At 38.9% G+C, this 24,876-nt stretch overlaps 1 protein-coding gene across 8 annotated transcripts in view; it reads right to left on the minus strand.

The window, feature by feature from the left end:
• The window catches only part of AHCTF1 (AT-hook containing transcription factor 1), a 98,107-nt gene that overhangs the window by 57,723 nt on the left and 15,508 nt on the right, over nucleotides 1-24,876 (minus strand). For 7 of the 8 annotated variants that reach the window (XR_004180445.1, XR_004180446.1, XM_031660226.1 and 4 more), the window contains exons 3-14: nucleotides 23,318-23,571; nucleotides 19,755-19,935; nucleotides 13,508-13,715; nucleotides 11,463-11,579; nucleotides 9,853-9,937; nucleotides 8,434-8,584; nucleotides 5,957-6,089; nucleotides 5,678-5,859; nucleotides 5,115-5,176; nucleotides 3,886-4,014; nucleotides 1,248-1,338; nucleotides 71-160 (exon numbers count right to left, since the gene is read on the minus strand). Coding sequence is in view for 6 of the 8 variants with exons in the window: in XM_031660226.1 (XP_031516086.1) it covers nucleotides 71-160; nucleotides 1,248-1,338; nucleotides 3,886-4,014; nucleotides 5,115-5,176; nucleotides 5,678-5,859; nucleotides 5,957-6,089; nucleotides 8,434-8,584; nucleotides 9,853-9,937; nucleotides 11,463-11,579; nucleotides 13,508-13,715; nucleotides 19,755-19,935; nucleotides 23,318-23,571 (1,683 nt within the window). In the remaining 2 variants the exon portion in view is untranslated. The remainder of the gene's footprint in view (nucleotides 1-70; nucleotides 161-1,247; nucleotides 1,339-3,885; nucleotides 4,015-5,114; nucleotides 5,177-5,677; nucleotides 5,860-5,956; nucleotides 6,090-8,433; nucleotides 8,585-9,852; nucleotides 9,938-11,462; nucleotides 11,580-13,507; nucleotides 13,716-19,754; nucleotides 19,936-23,317; nucleotides 23,572-24,876) is intronic. The other variant, XM_017953163.3, reaches the window with a different exon arrangement.

Below are 24,876 nucleotides of genomic sequence, written 5' to 3' on the forward strand. Positions count from 1 at the left end.
CTTAAGACATAAACCAAGGTTAGTATTTTAATATCAAATTCTGTCCTACATCTAGACTTCTAATACTTACATAGTCTGTCAAATTCCTCTTTTGTGAGAACCACTTTATTCCACGTCCATTCCAGAACAAAGCGCAAATTAGCAGCAGAATTTGGTTGTTCTTATTTGTAAATACAAAAGGGAAAAAATAAAGATTATTAATTACACACAGAATTCTAAATTGCTGGTGGGAAAACACGGCAGACAGCACCCTAACCGAGTGAACACCAACACTGAACAGAGGCAGAAGGGACCTTTCCGCGCATCACACCACAGAGCACATCACTGCCACCGAAAATTAAAACCTGTCACTTAGTCATGAGGAGAGATGGCAGGCACAAACTTACATGCAGACTATAAAATAAGGCCTAATTTCTTTTAAAAAAAAAAAAAAAGTCAATTTTTTGAAAGACAAAGTGACAAAATGTACAAGATTAAGGGAAATTATAAAAACAATTACAAAGTATTCTAGATCTCTTTCCAAAAAACTAAATACAAAGCATGATTCTGAACTCTCTCTCCCCTCTAAATTGAAATAAAGGACATTACTGGGATTTCAATAAGGTCTCTAGATTTGATAAAAGTCTTAATTTTCTTGATTTTTTAATGATCACAAAGTGGTTCTGTAAATGAATATCCTTATTCTTAGAAGAAGCAATACCAAAATATTTATGGGCTAAAAAAGCATGATGGCTTATCATCAAATGGTTCAGAAAAGAAACTATTCTCAAATGGTTCTGAACAGATGTGTTCAGAAATGGTTCTGAACCATGTGTTTGGGGTGTGTGTGTGTATGCGTGTGAAAAGTAACAGTGATACACACAACAATTTGGATGAGTTCCTAGAGAATTTTGCTGAGTAAAAAAGGTAACCCCAAAAGGTTACATACTACATAATTCCATTTATGAACATGTTTAAAATGACAAAATTCTTGCCAGGGGTTAAGGATGGGGCAGAAGGAAGGTAGGTATGGCCATAACAGGGCAACGTGAGGGATCCTGGTTGTGCTGACTATACTAAAGGTTTGTCAGATCATAGCACTGCGGGCAAATGTGCTAAAGGGGGTAGGATCTCTCTCTTGCATCTTAACAACTGCATGTGGATCTACCATTATATCAAAATAAAAATAAGAAAAAAAATACAACAAATAGCGAATTGATAACTTTAAAAATACCAAACATTTTACTTGTTAAAAATCAGAATCTTACCTTCTGTTATCCATCTTTTGATATAACCAGTCAAAAGTCCCAAGGAACTAGTTTGAATTGCTGCTGACAATATAGCTTCTAACTGTTCTTCCTAAACCATGCATTATAGAAAGGAAAGAAAGAGGGTGAGATCACAGGCAAGTTCTGGTTCCGAATTTAAAAATTTTAAGGCTAAAAAAATGATTATGACCCATGAGAAGGGCTATAATCAAAAGACAGTAACAAGCATTGATAAGGATGTGTTAAAACTGGAACTCTCATATACTGCTGGCGGGAATGTAAAATGGAACAGCCACTTTGCAAAACAGTTTGGCAGCTTCTCAATATGCTAAACATAGACTTATCACATGACCCTCCAATTCCACACCTAGGTACATACCAAAAAGAAACAAAAATCACGCCCAAGCAAAAATTTCACATGAAGGTTCCCAGCACCACTATTAATAGCCATGAAGTGGAAACAACCCAAATGCCCATTAATTGTAGATAAAGAAATTATGGTCATAATTTGTATGCTCATACAACAGAATATTATACAGCCATATAAAAGGGGATGAAGTACTGACACTTGCTATAACACAGATGAACCTTGAAAACATGTTAAATGAAAGAAGACAGTCACAAAATATTACATATTATTTGACCCATTTATATGAAATGTCTAGAACAGGTTGATCTATACGGAAAGTAGATTAGTCGTTACATAAAGCTGGGCAAGATGGGGCAGGCAGGAAGGTAAGGGAAGAGAAGTGACTGTTAATGGGCACAGAACTTTCTTTAGAAGTAATAAAAATGTCCTAAAATGGAATGTGATGACAGTTGCAGGATTCTGTGAATTAAAATCACTGAACTGTATACTTGAAATATGTTAACTGCATGGTATATGAAATATCTCAATAAAGCTGATATTTTGAAAATCACTGAGTCTGGTTTAATATCAGAGGAATCTATTGATTTCATTCACTACAGGAGCAAATTAAAAGATGTTCAAAAAGGAATCACATGACTGTAAGTTAAATAGGTACAGAGGAAATTACATGATAATGGTCCACAAAACCCAAGAAGGCATGATTCTAAATGGAGACTCACTGAAGCCATTTACATTAACACCAGAGACAAAACAAAAACGTCTGCTACTAACATTATTATCCCATAGTTTATAGAAGTTCTACCACATTGCAATGAGAGAAGTCAGTAACTGGTCAGGCACAGTGGCTCACACGTGTAATTCCAGCACTTTGGGAGACTGAGGCGGGCAGATCACTTGAGGTCAGGAGTTACAGACCAGCCTGGCCAACATGGTGAAACTTTGTCTCTACTAAAAATAAAAAACTAGCTGGGTGTGGAGGCACATGCCTTTAGCTCCAGCTACTCAGGAAGCTGAGGCAGGATAATCACTTGAACCCAGGAGGTTGGAGGGTTACAGTGAGCCAAGATCGTGCCACTGCACTCCAATCCGGGCAACAGAACAAGCTGCTGTCTCAAAAAAAGAAAAAGGTAGTAACAAACAAACGAAAAAAGTCTATTATTTGCTGATGGTTGCATACCTTGAAAATTATGTAGATATAAAATAAAAATAAAAAAATGAATTGCATTTTTCCATACAGCCATGTGTTGCTTAATGATGGGGATACATTCTGTTAAATGTTTCGTTAGGTGTGTTTCATTGTTGTGCAATCATGGTTAAGAGTGTACTTACACTAAGTTAGATGGTGTAGTCTACCACGTATCAAGGCTATATATATTGCTCCTAAGCTACAAACCTGTACAGTATGTTACTGTGCTGAATACTGTAAGCATCTGTTACACAATGTGAAGTATATGTGTATTTAAACATAGAAATGGTACAGTAAAAATACATTATTACAGGCTGGGCAAGGTGATTCATGCCTGTAATTTCAGCACTTTGGGATGCTAAGGTGGGAGGATAATTTGAAGCCAGGTGTTCAAGACCAGCTAGGCAACATAGCCAGACCCTGTCTCTACCAAAAAAAAAAAAAAAAAAAAGGCTAAGCATACTGGTGCCTGTCTGTAGTCCTAGCTACTTGGGGAGGCTGCGGTGGGAAGATCGCTTAGGCACAAGGGGTTGAGGCTACAGTGAACCATTAGGCACAAGCGGTTGAGGCTACAGTGAACCATTAGGCACAAGCGGCTGAGGCTACAGTGAACCATTAGGCACAAGCGGTTGAGGCTACAGTGAACCATTAGGCACAAGCGGTTGAAGCAAGTGAACCATTAGGCACAAGGGGTTGAGGCTACAGTGAACCATTAGGCACAAGCGGCTGAGGCTACAGTGAACCATTAGGCACAAGCGGTTGAGGCTACAGTGAACCATTAGGCACAAGCGGTTGAAGCAAGTGAACCATGCCACTGCATTTGGCCTGATGCAGCCATGAGGTGTTTCCTGTCCTATATCCTTCTATACAGCTAAGTCAACCTGCTGCCAAATTATGGCCTATTGGGTATTAGGAGTAGGAATTTTAAGCCAAACCTAAGACCACAACTGCTGATCACCCACAGTCAGCATTACACTACTTCACCTATTTTTGCAGAAATTATCTAATACATTTTTATTATAATAGAAAGCTAATAACGTGATCCAACCGAAAGAAACAGTAAGAGTCAAAAATCATCTCACTTGGCTTAAAGTGGAAGGCTGAATATCAACAAATCTTGGGGAAAGAAGGCCAGCTACAAGACATCGATTATAACCATCAGGAATGACTTCATTGAGTGATGGCCCTGATTTCTTTAAAAAAGTCAAAGTCTGTAACAGATAAATTAGTAAGGCATCAATCAATACTCAATTTGAATCATCAAATTTAAGATTAATAAATTACACTTAAAATTTAAGTAAAATTTAAAGATGGCAAATGGAAATTATGAAAGACTGTATTTCCTTGCACGAAACAGTTTATAGGTTCTTAAGCTTAACCAATGCTTGCCAGTTGTGAATAATACAAAATATATATAAGCAAAAGGTAGCTTATATATTTTTATGAACTGTGTAACCCTGCTGTCTTCTCTAAAGCTGACAGGTTTGGTGACATCTTGACAAAACTCACACACGCACACACAGAGAAAAACTCTGGCAGTCTATTCCTCTTTATCGAATGTGAAAGAGATTTGATATGAAGTATAAATATGGCATTCATCCACACCTGGTCGATTATCAATGAAAAGGTCTGCCACATCATGCTTCCCTAGAAAAGTATTTTTCAGGCCAGGCACAGTGGCTCACGCTTATAATCCCAACACTTCGGGAGGCCGAGGCAGGCGGATCACCTGAGGTCAGGAGTTTCAGACCAGCCTGGCCAACATGGTGAAACCCCATCTCCACTAAAAATACAAAATATTAGCCAAGCGTGCTGGCGGGCACCTGTAATCCCAGCTACTCAGGTGGCGGACACAGGAGAATCGCTTGAACCTGGGTGGCAGAGGTTGCAATGAGCCGAGATGGCGCCACTGCACTCCAGCTTGTGCAACAAGAGCGAAACTCCGTCTCAAAAAGAGAAAAGTGTTTTTCAAAATTCTTTTTTTTCCCCTGTGCCAGGCACTATACCACTGTGCTAGGTACCTTCTTTGCATTACTTCATTTCCTCATAAGTTTTCGGAGGAGACAGAAAGCTTGAGGTTCAAGTAACTAGCGTCTACATAAATTAGTTGCTAAAAATATTCAATACATCTGGCAGGTTGTCATTGGTAACTGATACTACTAGTTGCTAATCTCATAAACCTAGCAGAAGCCATCATTTAAGCCAAAACAACTGTCAATATCACTAACACTAAATCAAACTTAAATCCATAAATCAACTATATTCCAAGATCTGATTCGGTTCAATTAAGAAATCACTAATTGTTACCTACCTCCTTCTGAAAGCCAGTACAAGTTAAATGAACAACTCCTGAGTTTAACAAACAAGTGGCATCTATAAAAAAGATTTAAAAAATTATCCACTTACATATATTTAAAATGGCATTAATAGAACAAAATTCATCCAAATAACAGACTGCAAGGTGTCAAATTATTACATATAATAAATCTTTAAATAAACTTTTCCAGGTATTTTCACCCTAAGAATAGATAACAAACCTATTACACAGCAAAACAACAAGAAAAAAGCAAAAAACAAAACTCAAAAAACTCCGAGCACAGCAGAGAAACACAGCAAAAAAATAAAAACTACTATAAAATGCAGCTGTGAAATAGTTAATATCTTTCCTAGCAGGTTCAAAATAAGTCCTAATTCCTTTATAAAACAAAAATACTAAATTTCTCGTGTGCATATATTAATTTCCTAAGTTATCCATATGTTAACTAACTGTGAGATATAAACGGATAACACCAAATGAATAAACTACACAACACAGACATTTACATACTTTTGTGCATTACTTTTCTTAAGAGGTAATGTTAAGGAAATACATACCAAAATTATAAGTACTTGGGTTAAAAAACTGCTCAGGAGGTGGATATGAAGGAGGGACTCCTCTATTTAAACTTCTCTCATGTACTAATATATCCAAGATGCCATGTGGAGAAGTTCTACTTACAACAGACTCCAAAGACCACAGTGCAAAATAAGAGCAATTATGTAGGTATTCTCCCGACCTAAAAGAAAATTTAAAACATTACTAAGTCATTAATCAGCTACATATACAAACACAAAGAGAAAGGAGAGAGAAATAAAAAAGAGAAAGAATCATACCTTAACGAATCTGGCATTTGTGCATGATACCAACGATTTATATCGAAAAGCCCCAAATATATAGAAGGCTTTCCCTGTCCATATATATTCACCTGCCAGGTAAAGACTGAAACACTAGTGTCAGGAGATAGAGCTGAAAAAAAAAAGATAATTTTTAAAAACAGAATAAAGAATCTCAAAGTAAAATTACCTCAACAGAATTATAGCAAGATCTTCTTATAGCAAGATCTTAAGAGGTTTAACTCATATTCCCCTTGATTCATTAAAACGCATTTATATCATTTGTATGTAAGACCAGATTCATTCACTTGCATTTTGACTGTTTCTCAATTTTAAGGCCTTATTAAAAAGTACTCACTTACTGGAAGTTATATCCTTGCTTGTTTTCAGTTAATACTTGAGCAACGTTGAGGTATTAGAGGCACAAAGTAGAAAATGATTTGAATGAACAGTCTCTTTCCCAAGAATGATACAGAGCTAGTAGTAGAGAAGTTAATTCACTACCTAAAATGGATGCCTTTGGGCATTAAGGCTTTATTATGATGAACCTTAGTTGAGAGGGACTTATCTAGTTATATGGTAAAGGGGGAAAAAGAAAAGTGCTTGGATGGTGCCTGTGGAATGGAAAGACAGAAATAGAGTAAGGGACATCAACAGGAGAAGAAGAAAGTAAAAATCTGAAACACTACTATAAGGAAACAGAAAGAATGAGGAATAAGAGAGAGCATGGCCAGGTGCAGTGGTTCACGCTTGTAATCCCAGCACCTTGGAAGGCTAAGGTGGGCAGATCAATTGAGCCCAGAAATTCGAGACCAGTCCAAGCAACACAGCAAAACCTCATCTCTACAAAAAAAAATACAAAAATTAGCTGGGCATTGTGGCATGCACCTGTAGTCCCAGTTACTCAGGAGGCTGAGGTGGGAGGATCACTTGAACCTGGGAAGCAGAGGTTGCAGTGAGCTGAAATTGTGCGACTGCTCTCCAGCCTGGGCGACAGTGAGACCCTGTCTCTAAAAAAAAAACAAAAAAAATCAGGCCGGGTGTGGTGGCTCACGCCTGTAATCCCAGCACTTTGGGAGGCCGAGACGGGCGGATCACGAGGTCAGGAGATCGAGACCATCCTGGCTAACACAGTGAAACCCCGTCTCTACTAAAAAATACAAAAAAAATAGCCGGGCGAGGTGGCGGGCGCCTGTAGTCCCAGCTATAGGGAGGCTGAGGCAGGAGAATGGCGTAAACCTGGGAGGCGGAGCTTGCAGTGAGCTGAGATCCGGCCACTGCACTCCAGCCTGGGCGACAGTGAGACCCTGTCTCTAAAAAAAAAAAAAAAAAAAAATCAGGCCGGGTGTGGTGGCTCACGCCTGTAATCCCAGCACTTTGGGAGGCCGAGGCAGGTGGATCATGAAGTCAGGAGATGCAGACCATCCTGGCTAACATGGTGAAACCCCGTCTCTACTAAATATACAAAAAATTAGCCGGGCGTGGTGGCCGGTGCTTGTAGCCCCAGCTACTCAGAAGGTTGAGGCAGGAGAATGGCATGAACCCAGGAGGCGGAGCTTGCAGTGAGCTGAGATCACACCACTGCACTCCAGCCTCGGTGACAGAGCGAGACTCCATCTCAAACAAAACAAAACAAAACAAAACAAAAAAAACACCCTGCCACTATAAAAAATACAAAAATTAGCCAAGCGTTGTGGTGTGTGCCTGTAGTCCCAGTTACTTGGGAGACCAAGGTGAGAGAACTGCTTGAGCCCAGAAGGTCAAGGCTGCAACGAGCCAAGATCGTGACACCACACTCTGGCCTGGATCAGCATGGGCATCAGAGTGACACCTTGTCTCTAAATAAATAAATAAATAAATAAATGTTTTAAAAAGAAGTGAGCTCATGACAAGTTCTGTTTTTCACTTGTTTAACTGGATCTGAAAACTGGATCAGAAATACAGATACAGGCCCAGCCAAAAGGGCATTTCTGGGTTGGGTAAATTCACTGTGTGATTTAATCCTCACAACGACCCACTGCAAAAGGTCTAACTGTATGACCCCACTTACAGATGGAGAAGCAGGGCTCTGAAATGTTAAGCAAAAAAAAAAATTGCCAGGAAAAACCGATGATACTAAGGAAACAGAAAACATTCAAGACAACCAAGGCATGTATACCATACATGGCTCAAAAAATACACAGGTAAACTTCATTCAAAGACTAGTCACACTAGTTCAGACTAGGGATCACCTGTTCGTTCTGAGAACTAGATTAAAATAAAAGGGTCCTTCATTACTCTAATCTATTTTATTTTTTAGTTATACATAGCAATCTGGAGAGCAAGATATATCTAGTATCTCATATAGAACTGAATAAATTCCATAATTACCATTCTAATTTTCTTAACTGCCAGGAGTATGAAATCTGGGAAACAATACCTGTCATAAATTTTAAATCCAGCCTTCACATGACATATTTTCAAGTACTTTAACTAACCTTCATTCATGCCTTCCTCCCTGTCACCATGAGATCGAAATTTCTCTATACTCTGGCATCCCAACAATTTGGTATTACTCGTCTGTCCCCTCAAAGGGAACATGCCACCTGTCAGGTCCAGGGTGTATCTTTCTTCACAGTATTCTAACCCCTGTAACATAAAATACATGCAAATATTAATCTGATTCTAGGCAAAAGGTCACTCTAAAATTAAATATTCTCCAAATTTAAAGATTGTTCACACAATACAAAGAAAACAATTTAGACTGAAGAGAACCAATCATGGGAAAAGGTTCTAAAATTTTACATACTTTAAAACAAATAAAAAGTGAGATTTACTCTCTCAAAAATAATTACCAACAAGTCTTCCAAAGTTGTTATTAAACACAGAAGCCCTCATGCACTACTGTTTGATACGTAAAGTGGAATAACCATCAAAATTATACATGCATACATCCCAGACCAGCAATACTATACCTGTGTTCTCACAGAAATTCTTGCTCTAGAAGAGTTCTTAGACTTTTAGCTTATTGATACCTTTAAGAATCTTGACAAAAGGCTATCAGACTTCCCCATAAAAATGCAACACATAATTCAGGGACTTTATGGATTCCCTGAAATCCATTTCTATACCCCTCAAACATTAGGTTAAGAAAAGTCGGTTCTAGAGACAGGTATGTGAGGGTGTACAAAATATAGCTATTAGCAGCACCCCTCCTACTTCCTCAGGAATTCAGCCGAAAAATAGGTACCATCTAAAAGTCTAGATGCATATACCCTCTTATAAAAATCACCCCTTGGCTTAATGCTTGATATGTTAGAGCAACAAAGTGGAATTATTTTTCCTGTGTACCAATTAAGCCACAAGCTTGAATCTAGTCCAATACACTCATTGTAGAGGAAAATTATATATGAGAAGTTAAGAATGCTACCTTGGTAAATAGATAAAACAGATCTCTAATTTAACACTACTTCTACTATATTATGCATACAATATTAATTTGCATATAAGAATTGCTTTTCACGGCCAGGCACGGTGGCTTACGCCTGTAATCCCAGCACTTTGGGAGGTTGAGGCGGGTGGATCACGAGGTCAGGAGTTCAAGACCAGCCTGGCCAAGATGGTAAAACCCCGTCTCCACTAAAAATACAAAAAAATTAGCCAGGCGTGGTGGCAGGCGCCTGTAATCCCAGCTACTCTGGAGGCTGAAGCAAAGAATTGCGTGAATCCGGGCGGTGGAGGTTGCAGTGAGCCAAGATCGCATCACTGCACTCCAGCCTGGGCAACAGAGTGAGATTTTTCATCCCCCAAAAAAAACAAACAAAAAGAATCACTTTTCAATATCTTAAAACAAAGACAGCATATTTAAAATAGAAAACAACAAAATAATATAAACCCATAGTCCAATGACCATTTACCTCATATAAGATTTGTCCTGATGCCAAACACTTTCTATTACCAAAGGCCAGCTGCAGCAGATGCAAACTCAAAACATCCCCTTCACTGAAACAGAAATTAACCAAGACGCACTAAATACATTAATACATTAAACATCTCCTACTATCCAAGTAAGTTTAGTTTGCTTGCAATGTTGACTGCATGTGACAAAACTAAGATCACTGGGAAGAATTTAGTTTTATTTGGTCATTTTCATAAAATGTAGTCCTTTGAAACAATAACTAACATTTATTGATTCTAATCAACTAAACTGATGCTGACTGCATACTGTAGGAGATATCGTATGTGGCAAAGACTGACTACTCAATATTATTTCTCAAATATTCCTTCCTCAATGGGTATACTCTACTTAAACACATGGTTGCCTAAAGTTGTACATTTCCCAGCTTCCTTTGCAGCTAGGTGCAGTACCCTGTGGTAGAGTTGTGGCCACGATGCAAGCAGAATTACCCCATAGTAACCTCAGAGAACCTTCCTTAATGAACAAAATATCCTTTGTGGCTTCATCCTGGTCTCTTCCTCCATCTTGCTATTTTTACTTAAAATGTAGAGGTTCAAAGGACAGTGGGCGGGGGGGGGGTGGGAAGGAGAAAGGGCTGCTAGGGGAAGGGTGGGGAAAAAAATTTTTTTTAATGTGGATGTTGCCCTGGACCATGAAGACAAGGCCTATACAATCAGGACACAAAGTGAAGATACTAAATCAGCCCTGTAGTGAAGAACTCAAGCACGAAGCATGCAGTAAGTGTTAAGAGCACAGATTCCAGAGCCACATCATCTGAATTTGAATCTTACTACTAGTTGATCCCTCTTAATAATTCCTATTACTAGTTCTTATTTCTTTTATTTGGCTTCTGGCACACTACACCTTCCTAATGTTCTTCACACCATACTATTTCACTCCTCAGTCCTTTGCTTGAGTACCCAGCTCTCTTGTTCTCCATCTCCAAGTACATTTGAAGAGTAAGAAAGCAGGGTACTGAGATTGAGAACAAGACAGCAGGGTACTTGGAAGGTTCCAAGGCTCTCTTAATCTGTGAAAAATATTCAAATACATTGGCACAATTTCTTCTAACTGTTATCTCAGAATTATTCAAGCATGTAGAAACAACCATTTAAGTTTTAAAATAATTTTAACTACTACTCACTAATTCACTGAAAGAATTATGTTGCTTTCACTAAAAGAGACTACATAACTACACAGACTACCTGTTTTATTTTTGACTAATTTTTAAAGACCATATGTATCAGGCCAGGCATGGGGCTCACGCCTGTAATCCCAGCACTCTGGGAAGCTGAGGCAGGCAGATCACAAGGTCGGGAGCTCAAGATCAGCCTGACCAACACGGTGAAACCCCGTTTCTACTAAAAATATAAAAATTAGCCAGTCGTGGTGGCGGGCACCTGTAGTCCCAGCTACTCATGAGGCTGAGGCAGAAGAATGGCATGAATCCATGAGGCAGAGGTTGCAGTGAGCCAAGACTGCGCCACTACACTCCAGCCTGGGCAACAGAACAAGACTCCGTCTCAAAAAACAAAAAACAAACAAAAAAACTGTTTGTGTGAGACCTACCTGTCTTGTGTAGACTGAACAGCCCACAAATAACAGCAATTCCGAGGATCATTCTCAGGTTCTTGAAAAGTGACAGCATACACAGGAACTCGTCCACTTTCCAACTGTATGTAATATCTGAAACAGACAAATTAGCATATTTCATATTTTTAAGTTATTTTATAGAAAGGAAAAAGGTACATCATATAAGAATTTGGGTTAGGCAACCACTGTTCATACATTCCCCCAGAATAAGTGATCTGTAGGTCATGGCCAAGTCATCTTATCTGCAAAAATACACAGGGCACAAGACATCAAAGACTATGGTCATGGCACCCATCCCCCCAAGACAGAACCGGGAAGAGTTAGAATTACTCAAGCAGATGCATTTATGTGTGTGTAAACTGGTCCTAAGAGTCGTATTCAATGCCTGAGAGGTAGAACTACGAGAGTTAGAATTACTCAAGCATACGCATTCATGTCTGTGTAAACTGGTCCTAAAAGTCATATTCAATGTATACTCCTACATACCGCTTAGCCATAAAAGGTACCCTACAAAGAGACAAGATACTGCCACAAGACTTTTCAGCTGTTTGGGTTTAGCGTCAGTTTCCCCACTACTACAACAGAAGATGAGTTAGAAACTGAAGAGTTCCCATAAACTGCCAAAAAAGCAAAAATTGACCAAGAGATGATAGTGTTAGAGAAGGCACTACTGTAGAAGAGAGGTACTGCAGTTATTTCTTGAGAAGCAAATTCAAAGACGAGCTGACAAACCAGGGGCTGGGTGCGGTGGCTCACACCTGTAATCCTAGCACTTTGGGAGACCAAGGCAGGTGGATCACAAGGTCAGGAGTTCGAGACCAGCCTGACCAACATGGTGAAAACCCATCTCTTAAAAAAAAAAAAATACAAAAACTAGCTGGGCGCAGTGGTGCACACCTGTAGTCCCAGCTACTCGGGTGGCTGAGGCAAGAGAATCGCTTGAACCTGGGAAGTGGAGGTTGCAGTGAGCCAAGATCGTGCCACTGCACTCCAACCTGGGCCACAGAGTGAGACCTCGCCTCAAGAAAAAAAACAGAAAAAAAAGGGAAAAAAAAAAAGAGCTGATAAAAGGATAACAGCAAAGAGAGTTAAGATACACTTCCCATAAGATAAATTACTCAATAAAATATATCAATATGCCTTGGGAAAAACGGAGAAACAAATCAATCGACAACTTAAGGGCCAAATAGGCATCTACTTAACTCTTAACACAAATTAACTTAGCTACAAAGTATCAATATAATTATATTTTTGGGACTTTTTGACAGCATAAAAAATTTAAAACACAAGTATTTTGTAACTTTGATTTTTAAAAATCCTTTTTTTCCCCTCTCAACTGAGAATTCTTTATTAAGCTGTTACTTTACTTTACATAGATGATGATTGGGAAGGTACTTCTGAAAGAACTCATACTATACACACACAGTCATGTTTCTGTTCTGTAAAGGGGATCTGTTCTGAGAAACGCTCATCAGGGATTCAGTCATTGTGCGAACATCATACAGTGTAGTAACACAAACCTAGATGGTATAGCCTACTATCCACCGAGGATATGTGGTATAGCCTGTTGCTCTTAGTCTACCAACCTGTACAGCATGTTACTGTATGGAATACTGCAGGCAACTATAACACAATGGTAAGCATTTATGTATCTAAACATTAAAAAGGTACAATCAAAATACAGTAAAATTTTATGAGACCCCTTTCTTATATAAGGTCTGTTGTTGACCAAAACACTGTCAAGTTACAAAGTCATGCTTTACTAGCATGTTAAACACAATGACTGTAATGCGTTTTAAATAAACACTGAAAAAAAATCAAGCTAAATTCATGTGCTAAGTCACCCCTTTATGGTATTACATTGATTTAATGCCATGAAAAATTAGTCATAATCATTCATTCAGTCATTAATCTACCCACCCTTTTCTCACTACGCTAACTTTTAAATATTAGCACTAAGTACAAGCTATACGCAAAAAGAAACTACCTACAACCAAATAAGGGAAAAAAGTTATACTTACTCTCTTTTCATGCTTTTCATGTTCCAAAGCGCTAGATAGCCATCGGAAAAACCTACAGCAAGCTGATTTGTCCTGTTTATGTAGCTAAGAGTTGAAACGGCTGTTCCTGTTGGACTTACTAACTGGAAACACAGATGGCGCCCTTCTCTCATCACACTTTCTCTAATGTGTGGTACTTCAGCTGGGATACCAGTTAGAACTTCAAGATCTAAAACCACAAATTAGACAAATGAAGTTAAAAAACTAGAAAAGCAAATGTGTCATCCATTATTCAAGCTGCAAATGAAGTTAATTGAAATTAAAAGATGAGTGATAACAAAAAAGTATGTTAAACTAGAAAATCGCCATCCTTATCTATTTAAATGCCATAATTTAAAAAATACATTCAATTATATAATATTAAAAAATTCTCTCAGTACATCTCAAATATTATCTATGGTAGAATTTTTTTTAGGGTTAACCATCATAAATAAAACTGATTATTTCTTTATTGAAATTTAGTACTACTATCTAAATACCTTCCTTGGAGCAATGGCCGATTCCAGGTCAGGGGGAAGAAAATACTTAATGAGCCTGGTACATCTTATGCCAGTAATCTAGGAAGCTATCACAGGTGAAAGGAAATGTATCAGACAACATGAAGGGGCTCTCATTAACAACGAAAGGACATTGTGGGCATCAAAAACAATAAAATTAATGAAATATAGTAAACATGCCAAACCTGAAAAATTCACAGGGATTAAAAAAAGAAAGAGGGGTGGGGCAAGAGGGAAGCCTACCCTCCCCACCTACAAAAGACCTTATATTGAACAACTGGAAGTAACTGGGTATCACCTGCTTACTCTGAAAATTAGTACTTAAGAAATACTATTTATCCTGCCTGTTCTGTACACATTGTGTTTCAGAGTGACCAAAAACCCCTAATTAATGAGAAAATTATGCCTTACATTGACAGAACGTAAAAATCATCATTTTGCAGCCTTTAATGAAATAAATGACATATCCAAGAATCTTAGGCCGGGTGTGGTGGCTCACGCCTGTAATCCCAGCACTTTAGGAGGCCGAGGCGGGCAGATCACGAGGTCAGGAAATCAAGACCAACCTGGCTAACACAGTGAAACCCCGTCTCTACTAAAAAAAAAAAAAAAAAAAAAAAAAAAAAAAAATGTGCCGCGCGTGGTGGTGGGTGCCTGTAGTCCCAGCTGCTGGGGAGGCTGAGGCAGGAGAAGAATGGCATGAACCCAGGAGGCGAAGCATGCAGTGAGCCAAGACTGCGCCACTGCACTCCAGCCTGGATGACAGAGCAAGACTCCGTCTCAAAAGAAAAAAAGAAAAAGAATCTTAATGAATGAAACAATTAGTTCAAAGCAGCTTTTACAATTTTAGCATTACAGTATTCCCTCCCATTATTTGCAGTTTTGCTGTCCAATTTCAGTTACCTGTGGTAAACCAAAATACAAAAATATTAAACAGATAATTCCATATATATATACACACACACACACACAAAAAAAAAAATTCAGCTGGGCGAGGTGACTCATGCCTGTAATCCCAGCACTTTGGGAGGCTGAGGTGGGTGGATCACAAAGTCAGGAGTTCAAGACCAGCCTGACCAATATGATGAAACCTCGTCTCTACTTAAAAAAAAAAAATTAGCCGGGCATGGTGGCATGCACCCATAGTCCAAGCTACTTGGGAGGCTGAGGCAGAAGAATCACTTGAACCCAGGAGGCGGAGGCTGCAGTGAGCCGAGATTGCACCACTCCAGCCTCTAAAAAAAGAAAACAACAACAAATTCCTAAGTTTTAAATTGCATGCTTCTCTGAGTGGTATGAAGAAATGTGCTACCATCAAAGGGACATAAATCATCCCTTTGTCTGGTGTATCCACACTGTACACGCCACCCTTAGTAGCCATCTTGGTTATCAGATCAACTGTCACAGTATTGTAGTGCTTGTGTTCAAGTAACCCTTATTTGACTTAACAATGGCCTCAAAGCACAAGAGTAGTCATACTGCCAATTCAGATGTGCCAAAGAGAGGCTGTAAAGTGCTTCCTTTAAATGAAAAGGTCAAAGTTCTTGACTTAATAAGGTAAAAATCATGTGTGCAGCGTTCAATACTAGCTGTGGTTTCCGGCATCCACTGGGGGTCTTGGAACATATCCCTCACAGATAAGAGGGGACTACCCTGCAGAGGGCTACCCTGTACACTGTAGGATGCTAAGCCACATCATTCGTTTCTAACTACTAGTAGCAAGTAACACCAGCAGCAACAATCAAAAATGTCTTCTAACATTGCCAAACATCTCCTGGAGGACAAAATTCACCCCTCGTTGAGAACCACTAGTTTAAAGTTGATGAGAGACTTTAAAAAGGATGGATCATGCTGTCACCACGTGAATACACTGATCACTACATTGAAACTACTAGACACTATGTGTCTACCCATGTGATACAATATGAAGTACTCAGCACTTCCAAAGTACCTTGCCAAAATGTTAAACCTTAATCTGTAACCAGAGCTAATTTACATTTGCAGAAAATCGAAAATATGCTACCACATGAAACCACAGTTAATTCCAAAATGCGGAACATTCTATCAGAGAACTTCAGCAAGTCAATGGCACTAAAAATAAAAACAGAGAGGGCAGAAAGAGGATTGCTGTACATTCAAGGAGACTTGAGACTTAACTGTCAAATGAAATTAATGTGCGGACCGTGTTTGAATTCCAATCCAAACAATCCAAACGTAAAAAGATGCTTTGGATAATCACATCAATTTGATTACAGACTAGATAGCAGACTATACCAAAGAAGTGTTACTGGCATTATGATGATGGAATAAAATATCCCTATTTGCTTTAAACTAACACAGAAGAAAAGAGGGAAGGGAGGAAAGGGGAATGAACTAAACTGACACACATAGAGTAAATGTTGAAACTTCACTTGAATTTGGGTGATGGGAATATGAGAACTCTTGAATTCTTCCAATTATCTGAAAATGTCTGAAATCTTCAATAAAAAAAGAAAAAAACTCAGATTCATATATTAATATAACCACTGTGCAAAAGCAGATTCTCTCATTGTTATAACAGAGGAAAAACTGTATCATACTGTCCTAGAACAGGGCCCCCACCCCCAAATCACTTCCGCTTCTGATGTCTTTTTCAAAGAAGTGATTAGATTTTGCCACAATAAACAGTTCACACAATGGGATACTACAAATTTACTCAAAAGAAATGGGTAGGCCCTATGGGTTCCAATGTGGAAAGATATATAAGAAACCGGTCAAGTTTGGGGAAGGTGCAGAACGGTATTTATGCTGTATGTTTGGAACTTCATTTCCTATCTTGGTGTATTTCAGTGAAGCCTGAACAGCTGTAATCATAAATTACTTTTGTAATCAAGAAAATTTATTTTGCATTAAACCCTAAAGCTTAATTTTTTGTGCTATAAAGTCCAACTGCTTCCTAATTTTCAAAATTGAGAAATGGTTCTGATCACAATCCAGAGACTTTTGCTACAAAATTATCCTTGTGCACCTACTGATTACTGACCTCTGAAATGAAGGATATTTTAACGTTACCATATTGACTTGAAGGGAGTTTTCATTATGAATATAAGCATTGTAACTAGCCTTATACCTATAACCACAAAATACACTCTGAAACAAAAGCCCATCAAGCCTACTTCTTTGATCTATCTTCTATGAAGAGCAGTCATACCATTCCTGATAATCTGTAAATTCATTTTTAGTTATTGTTTTTGCTAATCAATTCTTTTCATTTAAACTTTACATAAAAATTTCATTAATCAATCAGGTTTGTATACATACCAAATTTTTGTTTTTGTTTTGTTTTTTTTGAGACGGAGTCTTGCTCTGTGGCCCAGGCTGGAGTGAGAGGCGCCATCTCGGCTCACTGCAAGCTCCACCTCCCCGGTTCACGCCATTCTCCTGCCTCAGCCTCCCGAGTAGCTGGGACTACAAGCTCCTGCCACCATGCCCAGCTAAATTGTTTTGTATTTTAGTAGAGACGGGGTTTCACCGTGGTAGCCAGGATGGTCTCGGCCTCCAAAGTGCTAGGATTACAGGCGTGAGCCACTGCGCCCGGCCACATATACCAAATGTTAAGGTATAGCTTCTATCTGTGAAGTTTTTTTTTTTTTTTGATACAGAGTTTCACTCTTGTTGCCCAGGCTGCAGTGTAATGGCACGATCTCGGCTCACCGCAACCTCCGCCTCCCAGGTTCAAGTGATTCTCCTGCCTCAGCCTCATGCATTAGAGGCATGCGCCACCTCACCCAGCTAATGTTATATTTTTTAGTAGAGACGAGGTTTCTCCATGTTGGTCAGGCTGGTCTCAAACTCCCGACCTCAAGTGATCTGCCTGCCTCAGCCTCTCAAAGTGCTGGGATTCCAGACATGAGCCACTGTGCCCGGCTCTTCTATGAAAATTTTTTAAAGTGCGTGTATGACCATTATTTCTGCCAAATCAAATTTTTTCAGGCCTGATTTTGCATATTTACGTTTTGTTCAATGATTTTGGCTCTTCCATTTCTTAAGTATAGTTTTTACCACTTGCAGTTTTTTTGCTTTTGTTTTTTTTGAGATGGAGTCTCGCTCTGTCGCCCAGGCTGGAGTGCAGTGGTGCGATCTCGGTTTAGTGCAACCTCTGTGATTTCGTGATCTCAGTTTACTGCAACCTCCATCCCAGTTCCACACCACTTGCGGTCTTAATCAGTTTTTTTATACACTGACAATTTTTATTATGTTCATTATAAATTAGATAAAATGTTGATAGTTTGTATCTATTTCTGAGCTGCTCCATACATGAAAAGAGCTACACTGACATTCTAGGCTTGCTTTAAAAATCAAGAATGTGCTGGGCATGGTGGCTCACTCCTGCAATCCCAGCACTTTGGGAGGCCAAGGCAGGTGGATCATAAGCTCAAGAGATCGAAGACCATCCTGGACAATATGGTGAAACCCCACCTCTACTAAAAAAAAAAAAATACAAAAATTAGCCGGGCGTGGTGGAGCCTGCCTGTAATCTTAGCTACTCCGGAGGCTGAGGCAGGAGAATTGGTTCAATCCGGGAGGCGGAGGTTGCAGTGAGCCAGGATCACGCCACTGCACTCCAGCCTGGCAACAGAGTGAGACTGCGTCTCAAAAAAAAAAAAAAAAAAAAAATCAAGAATGTCCTCACAAAGCCAAAGTCAAAATGTTTTAAAAAGGGTCAAACAGTCCTTTTCTAAAAACTAAGAGTAAAAAAACACATTTTAACGTTAGCTCTTCCTTTCTTCATAAACCACAGTCTCATAATTTTCAAAAACTGAAAGCACTTAAAAAAATTAATTTTATAAATACAAGCATTTAAAGGAAAAAAATTGTTTCATTTTCTTTGACTCTGAATAGAATTAACTTCTATTTTAGGATGTCATTTTGTGGGAAAGACTTTTAATTACTGTTATTTCCTATTACTTTATTTCTATCTTGGTGTTACCACAGAAACACAAACAATATGCCCCAAAAAAAACACTATGTTAGATCGTACATTGCTGGATAATTTCATATTGGCTGATAAGGCTCAAGATTTCTTACATTTAGCCCTTATTCTGGCATTTACTTAAGAATAGAGCTTATTCAGGTATGTACATGGAAACAAAATCAATTATCACTACCTTTCTCAAGGCCTGCTTGAGAACATATGAACACCTGATCAACAAAACAGTATCTTATGTAAGAAGTATCCACTGTGCTCAGGTCCAGCTAATAAAAAAGATTTTAAAATACCTTTTTTTTTTTTAATAGGAAGATATCTTTTATTTTACTCCAGTTGCTATAAAAAATTTTGGCTATTTAAAAAAATATTGCGGCTGGGCGTGGTGGCTCAAGCCTGTAATCCCAGCACTTTGGGAGGCCAAGGTGGGTGGATCACAAGGTCAGGAGATCGAGACCATCCTGGCTAACATGGTGAAACCCCGTCTCTACTAAAAATACAAAAAACTAGCCGGGCGTGGTGGCGGGCACCTGTAGTCCCAGCTACTCGGAGGCTGAGGCAGGAGAATGGCGTAAACGCGGGAGGCGGAGCTTGCAGTGAGCCGAGATCGCGCCACTGCACTCAAGCCTGGGTGACACAGCGAGACTCCGTCTCAATAAATAAATAAATAAATAAATAAATAAATAAATATTGCAACAGAATATCCAGGTGCTCCATTTTTGGTTTCAAGTAAAGAACTGATTACCTGATGCTTCAACTTCATTTTGATTGCATGACAAGTCATCCAAACATAAGTCAATAAGAAGGATCTGTCCAACATCAGTGACCACAGCTGCCACTCCAAAAAGCCATCGCAGACTTGGATGTAGATGCTGAGTGCTTGCACTGGCTCCTCCATGATTAATTATAGGTTCAATAGCTGTCACCTAGAAAACATAATACATGATTTGCTTTTCTTCTGCAAAGTAAGAAAATACAATTAATAGCACAATAAATTTAAGTTAAAGCAGGTTATCAATTATAATAGATTTAAGATTATCAAATAGAGTAAATCTGCATTTGATACTTATGACCTGAATAATGAAATCTTCAGATATACTAGGAATTACACCATCACTCAATACAGAAAAAAATCACGCAGTTGGACTAACATTGATGTTTACGGAGAGCTTACTATATGCCAGGCATTGTGTGAACTGGCTCATTTAATGTTCAAGACAACGCTTTGATAGTAGACTATGTGTGATGATTTCTCTTTAAAGATGAAATAACCTGAGGCTTAGAAAGTTAGTCTAGTTATTCAAGCCATAAAATCATTACACATAAAACTCAAACCGGCCGGGCGCGGTGGCTCAAGCCTGTAATCCCAGCACTTTGGGAGGCCGAGACGGGCGGATCACGAGGTCAGGAGATCGAGACCATCCTGGCTAACATGGTGAAACCCCGTCTCTACCAAAAAATACAAAAAAACTAGCCGGGCGAGGTGGTGGGCGCCTGTAGTCCCAGCTACTCGGGAGGCTGAGGCAGGAGAATGGCGTAAACCCGGGAGGCGGAGCTTGTAGTGAGCCGAGATCCGGCCACTGCACTCCAGCCTGGGCGACAGAGCGAGACTCCGTCTCAAAAAAAAAAAAAAAAAAAAAAAAAAACTCAAACCTAAATTGTTCTCACTTTAAAGCTCTTAAACAGCTACTCTAGGATTCTATGGACTCTTCTAAGAGTAAAAACTAACCATTCTCGAAAAATTTACTGCTTACTCTTTATAAAACAAACAAAAAAAGGTATTTTAAGTCCTCTTCATACCTTAAAGACTGAAGAGGTCTAGCCTTCTTTCTACTGGACTTCATATAAAGTTCTAGCAGTCACTGGATCACTGACACTTAACAAGAATTGCTATTATTTAAAGAAAGCTATACTTTAGCTATTTTATGGAGTCATATTTTCCCCCTTCATCTCGTGAGTCAGAGATGAGTCAAATTTTAAATGTCTGTAACTAGTCATCCATATCTTATACCTAGTTTTCCTTCAATTTCCTATTAATTCATAAACATTAATTAGGTATGATATATAAAATGTTTGGTGATTTCTACGCTAATACAGGTTGAACATCCAAATCCAAAAACCCGAAACCTAAAACATTTCTTGTCTCAGGCGTTTCGGATAGGGGAGTCTCAACCTGTACTGACGAATGTTCTGGTAAGAAAAGAAAATATCTGATATCAATGATTTATGTGTTAGCAAGATTAAAAGTTTTCTTCAGGCTGTAACTTACTACAGACAAAAGCCTGGCTCCTTCTCTGTATTAGTATACAAAACATTACTTAGTGTTTCTAATTCTGAAAGCTGTAACTTCATCATTTTTTCTTTTCTAATGACTATAATAATGTCTATAAATACCAAAGCATATTCAATTCCTCAGTGAGGAGTAGAAAATCTAAGTTTGCATTCCTCATACAAATACTATATGAAGTGATTAATAATATTACCTTAATTTTAGAAGACAGTTAAAAATAAACATATTGCCGGGTGCTGTGGCTCACGCCTGTAATTCCAGCACTTTGGGAGGCCGAGATGGGCGGATCACAAGGTCAGGAGATCGAGACCATCCTGGCTACCACGGTGAAACCCCGTCTCTACTAAAAAATACAAAAAATACAAAAAACTAGCCGGGCGTGGTGGCAGGCGCCTGTAGTCCCAGCTACTCGGGAGGCTGAGGCAGGAGAATGGCGTAAACCCGGGAGGCGGAGCTTGCAGTGAGCTGAGATCCAGCCACTGCACTACAGCCTGGGCGACAGAGCGAGACTCCGTCTCAAAAAAATAAAAATTTAAAAAAAAACCCACCATATTTAGGAGTGTACACTGCACCCTACTCAAAAAATAGCTAGTAGGTTGAATTTTTGAAAATGTCTATCGCTACTCCCCCATCTTTTCCTTATTCTATATTCTCTCTTCCATACAACAACCATCCATTCAACTGAGCAACCAGTTCAGGAACATTGTTTCTTCTCAATTCCTCATCCAAATGATCAATGAGGGTCCATGTTTCCTTCCGTATGTGTTCTGAATCTGCCCCATCTTCTCCATCTCTACTGTCATTTCCTTGGTTCAGCTCATCATTATTTACCTGAATGGCAACAGTCTCTTTGTTTCTATTCTCACAACACCCTCTCTGACCCAATCCAAGCAAGTCTTTTACATGAGGGTTCTACTTAAAATTCCTTCACCACTGGCCGAGCGTGGTGACTCACGCCTCTAATCCCAGCACTTTGGGAGCCTAAGGCAGGGGGATCATGAGGTCAGGAGACTGAGACCAGCCTGGCCAACACAGTGAAACTCTGTCTCTACTAAAAATACAAAAATTAGCTGGGCGTGGTGGCACACGCCTGTAGTCCCAGCTACGCCTGTAGTCCCAGCTACTCAGGAGGCTGAGGCAGGAGAATGGCTTGAATCCGCGACATGGTGGTTGCAGTGAGCCGAGATCGTGCTACTGCACTCCAGCCTGGTGACAGAGCAAGACTGTCTCAAAAAAAAAAAAAAAAAAAATTTACTTCACCGTTGATTTCAAAGGAGCCCCTAATTACAAACAAGGCCATTCACAATGTAAATCCTCCCCGTTACCCCTCCCTCAGCCATTCTAAATCAAGTCTAGTTTCCCAAATGCTCCATGTACTATTATGTTTCCATTCCAGCCTCTTTATCTAAAACGTCCAACTCTTTTGACTAGAAATTATCCATTCTCTGCGTTCCGAGTGCTTAAGTTTATCAAGGCATTCACTATATTTATGCTAGTCTTACTCATTTGTCTTCTCCCACTAGACTATAAGCTCTCTAAAAGCACAGACCAAGTTCAATTTATTCATTCTGGGAATCTAATATATATTTTCCATAATGCTCCAATCCAAGACTATAGTCTCAAATTTAAAAGGTAAAAACATTTTTAAAATTGCATAGTAATGAATACATGTTTAAAAACTTTGAGTGTCCTCATAGAACACAACTGGAGATAAGAACAAGATTTAGATGATACTTTTCACAAAAAAAGAGTATCAGAAAATTAGACATCACTGCTATTTTTACTCTGGAATGTTTTAACCAATAAGAAAGTTACATTTTAAGTGTTAAGTTCCTTGAATAACATCATCTTTAACCTCATTTTTATTCTAAACACTTTACCTAAGGTAACACATTTACATAAAAGTACACAAATCGTAATGTTGCAGGTCAATGAAATTTCACAAAGTAACACACCTGTATAACCAGCAGGGGTTCAGTTTTGAAAGAGAAGGTCTGGGTATCTTAAACAGTACCTACCCTTCCAGGAAGAACAACTGCTTTAACTACTTTTGATATTCCAAGGTCATAAAGACAGAGAACACTCCCTTCTGTTTCTTCCAGTCCTATTAATAATCCAGTTCTCTTCTGCCAAGAGAATTCTTTCACAGCTAAAACTACAGGAGGCTGTTCACTGACTCCACTGAATCTGTAAGCAGACAATCGCTCTCCTGTTACAGAGTTTACTACCTCAAGTTGTGGACCACAAGCCAAGCAAGCAAGTCCATTTTTCCCTAGAAGAAAAAAAAATTGCTTACTTTAGTATTGTATATACACAAAAAATGCAATAACGGTTAGCTCATTTACATACAAATATATGTTCATTACATAAAACTTGACATATTATCTCCACATTGAAATCTAAGCATTTATACAACACAGTGATCCTCAAACTTAAATCAAGCAACTATCATTGCAATAATAATAGTCATTCAGTGGCGTGAACCTGGGAGGCGGAGCTTGCAGTAAGCTGAGATTGTGCGACTGCACTCCAGCCTGCACGACAGAGCAAGACTTCATCTCAAATAATAATAATAATAATAATAATAACAACAACAACAACAACAATAGTAGTCATTCAGTAAAAGCCACCATGGTATGTGCTTGAACACATTATCTCATTTATTCCTTATCACACCTCAATGCAGACATAACGCAGCTAAACCTTAATACAGTTTAACTTTCCCAAAGTCAAAAAGTAGCACCGGCAGAGGGAGATCCCAAGTCCATTTAACTCCAAAACTCATGCTTTAACTACTATAGTTTAAATGATTTAAACTAGAAGTTATGGCAGTTATAAAATATAACACATTATTCTACCCCTAAAGACTTCACAGTCCAATTGAGAAATTAAGACATAATTAGCATAACAATAGGAAATATCAGAACCTCTTCTCCACCTACTAGTCATGTTTGGATTTTACTCTGCCTGCAAGGTAAAGTCACAGGTGACTATCTGATTTAAATCAAGTCAGTGACTATCTGATTTATGCATGTTTTTAAATGTTACTCCAGCTGCTAAGCAAAGAATGGACAAGGAGAAGCACAGAGTAGCAGCAGTGGGTGGAAGATGACACCTGCTTGGTGACTGGATAGAGAAAAGTGGGTTGAATGGAGATTCAACTTGGAGGTAGAACTAATTGGATTTGCTTGCTGATGAATTAGACACAGGGAGGTGAGTAAAACAAGAATAAAGTACAGACTCTGAATTTCTGCTTGAGCAACCAGATGAATAACTTCTAAATTTGAGATGTCCATCAAGCATCCAAGTACTTTAGTTGGATATGTAAGTTTATAGCTAAGGGAGGCCATAGTTTAAGAAAGCAGCATGGCACAGTGGGGTCTGAGAATGCCAAGGTTCCAGGATCCTTTCTGCCACTTACCTGTGTAACTGGGATCAAATAAACCATTTCATTCTCAGTTACACAGAACAGCGGCTACTTAGAAAAGTTTTATACCTACTCCAATCAAGTCATTATACAATGCCTGGCATATAGAAAGTACTGTTGCTCCTTTTAACATTCAAGAGAATGGCACTG

This window comes from Papio anubis, chromosome 1, assembly GCF_008728515.1.
Source record: "Papio anubis isolate 15944 chromosome 1, Panubis1.0, whole genome shotgun sequence".
Taxonomy (NCBI): Eukaryota; Metazoa; Chordata; class Mammalia; order Primates; family Cercopithecidae; genus Papio; species Papio anubis.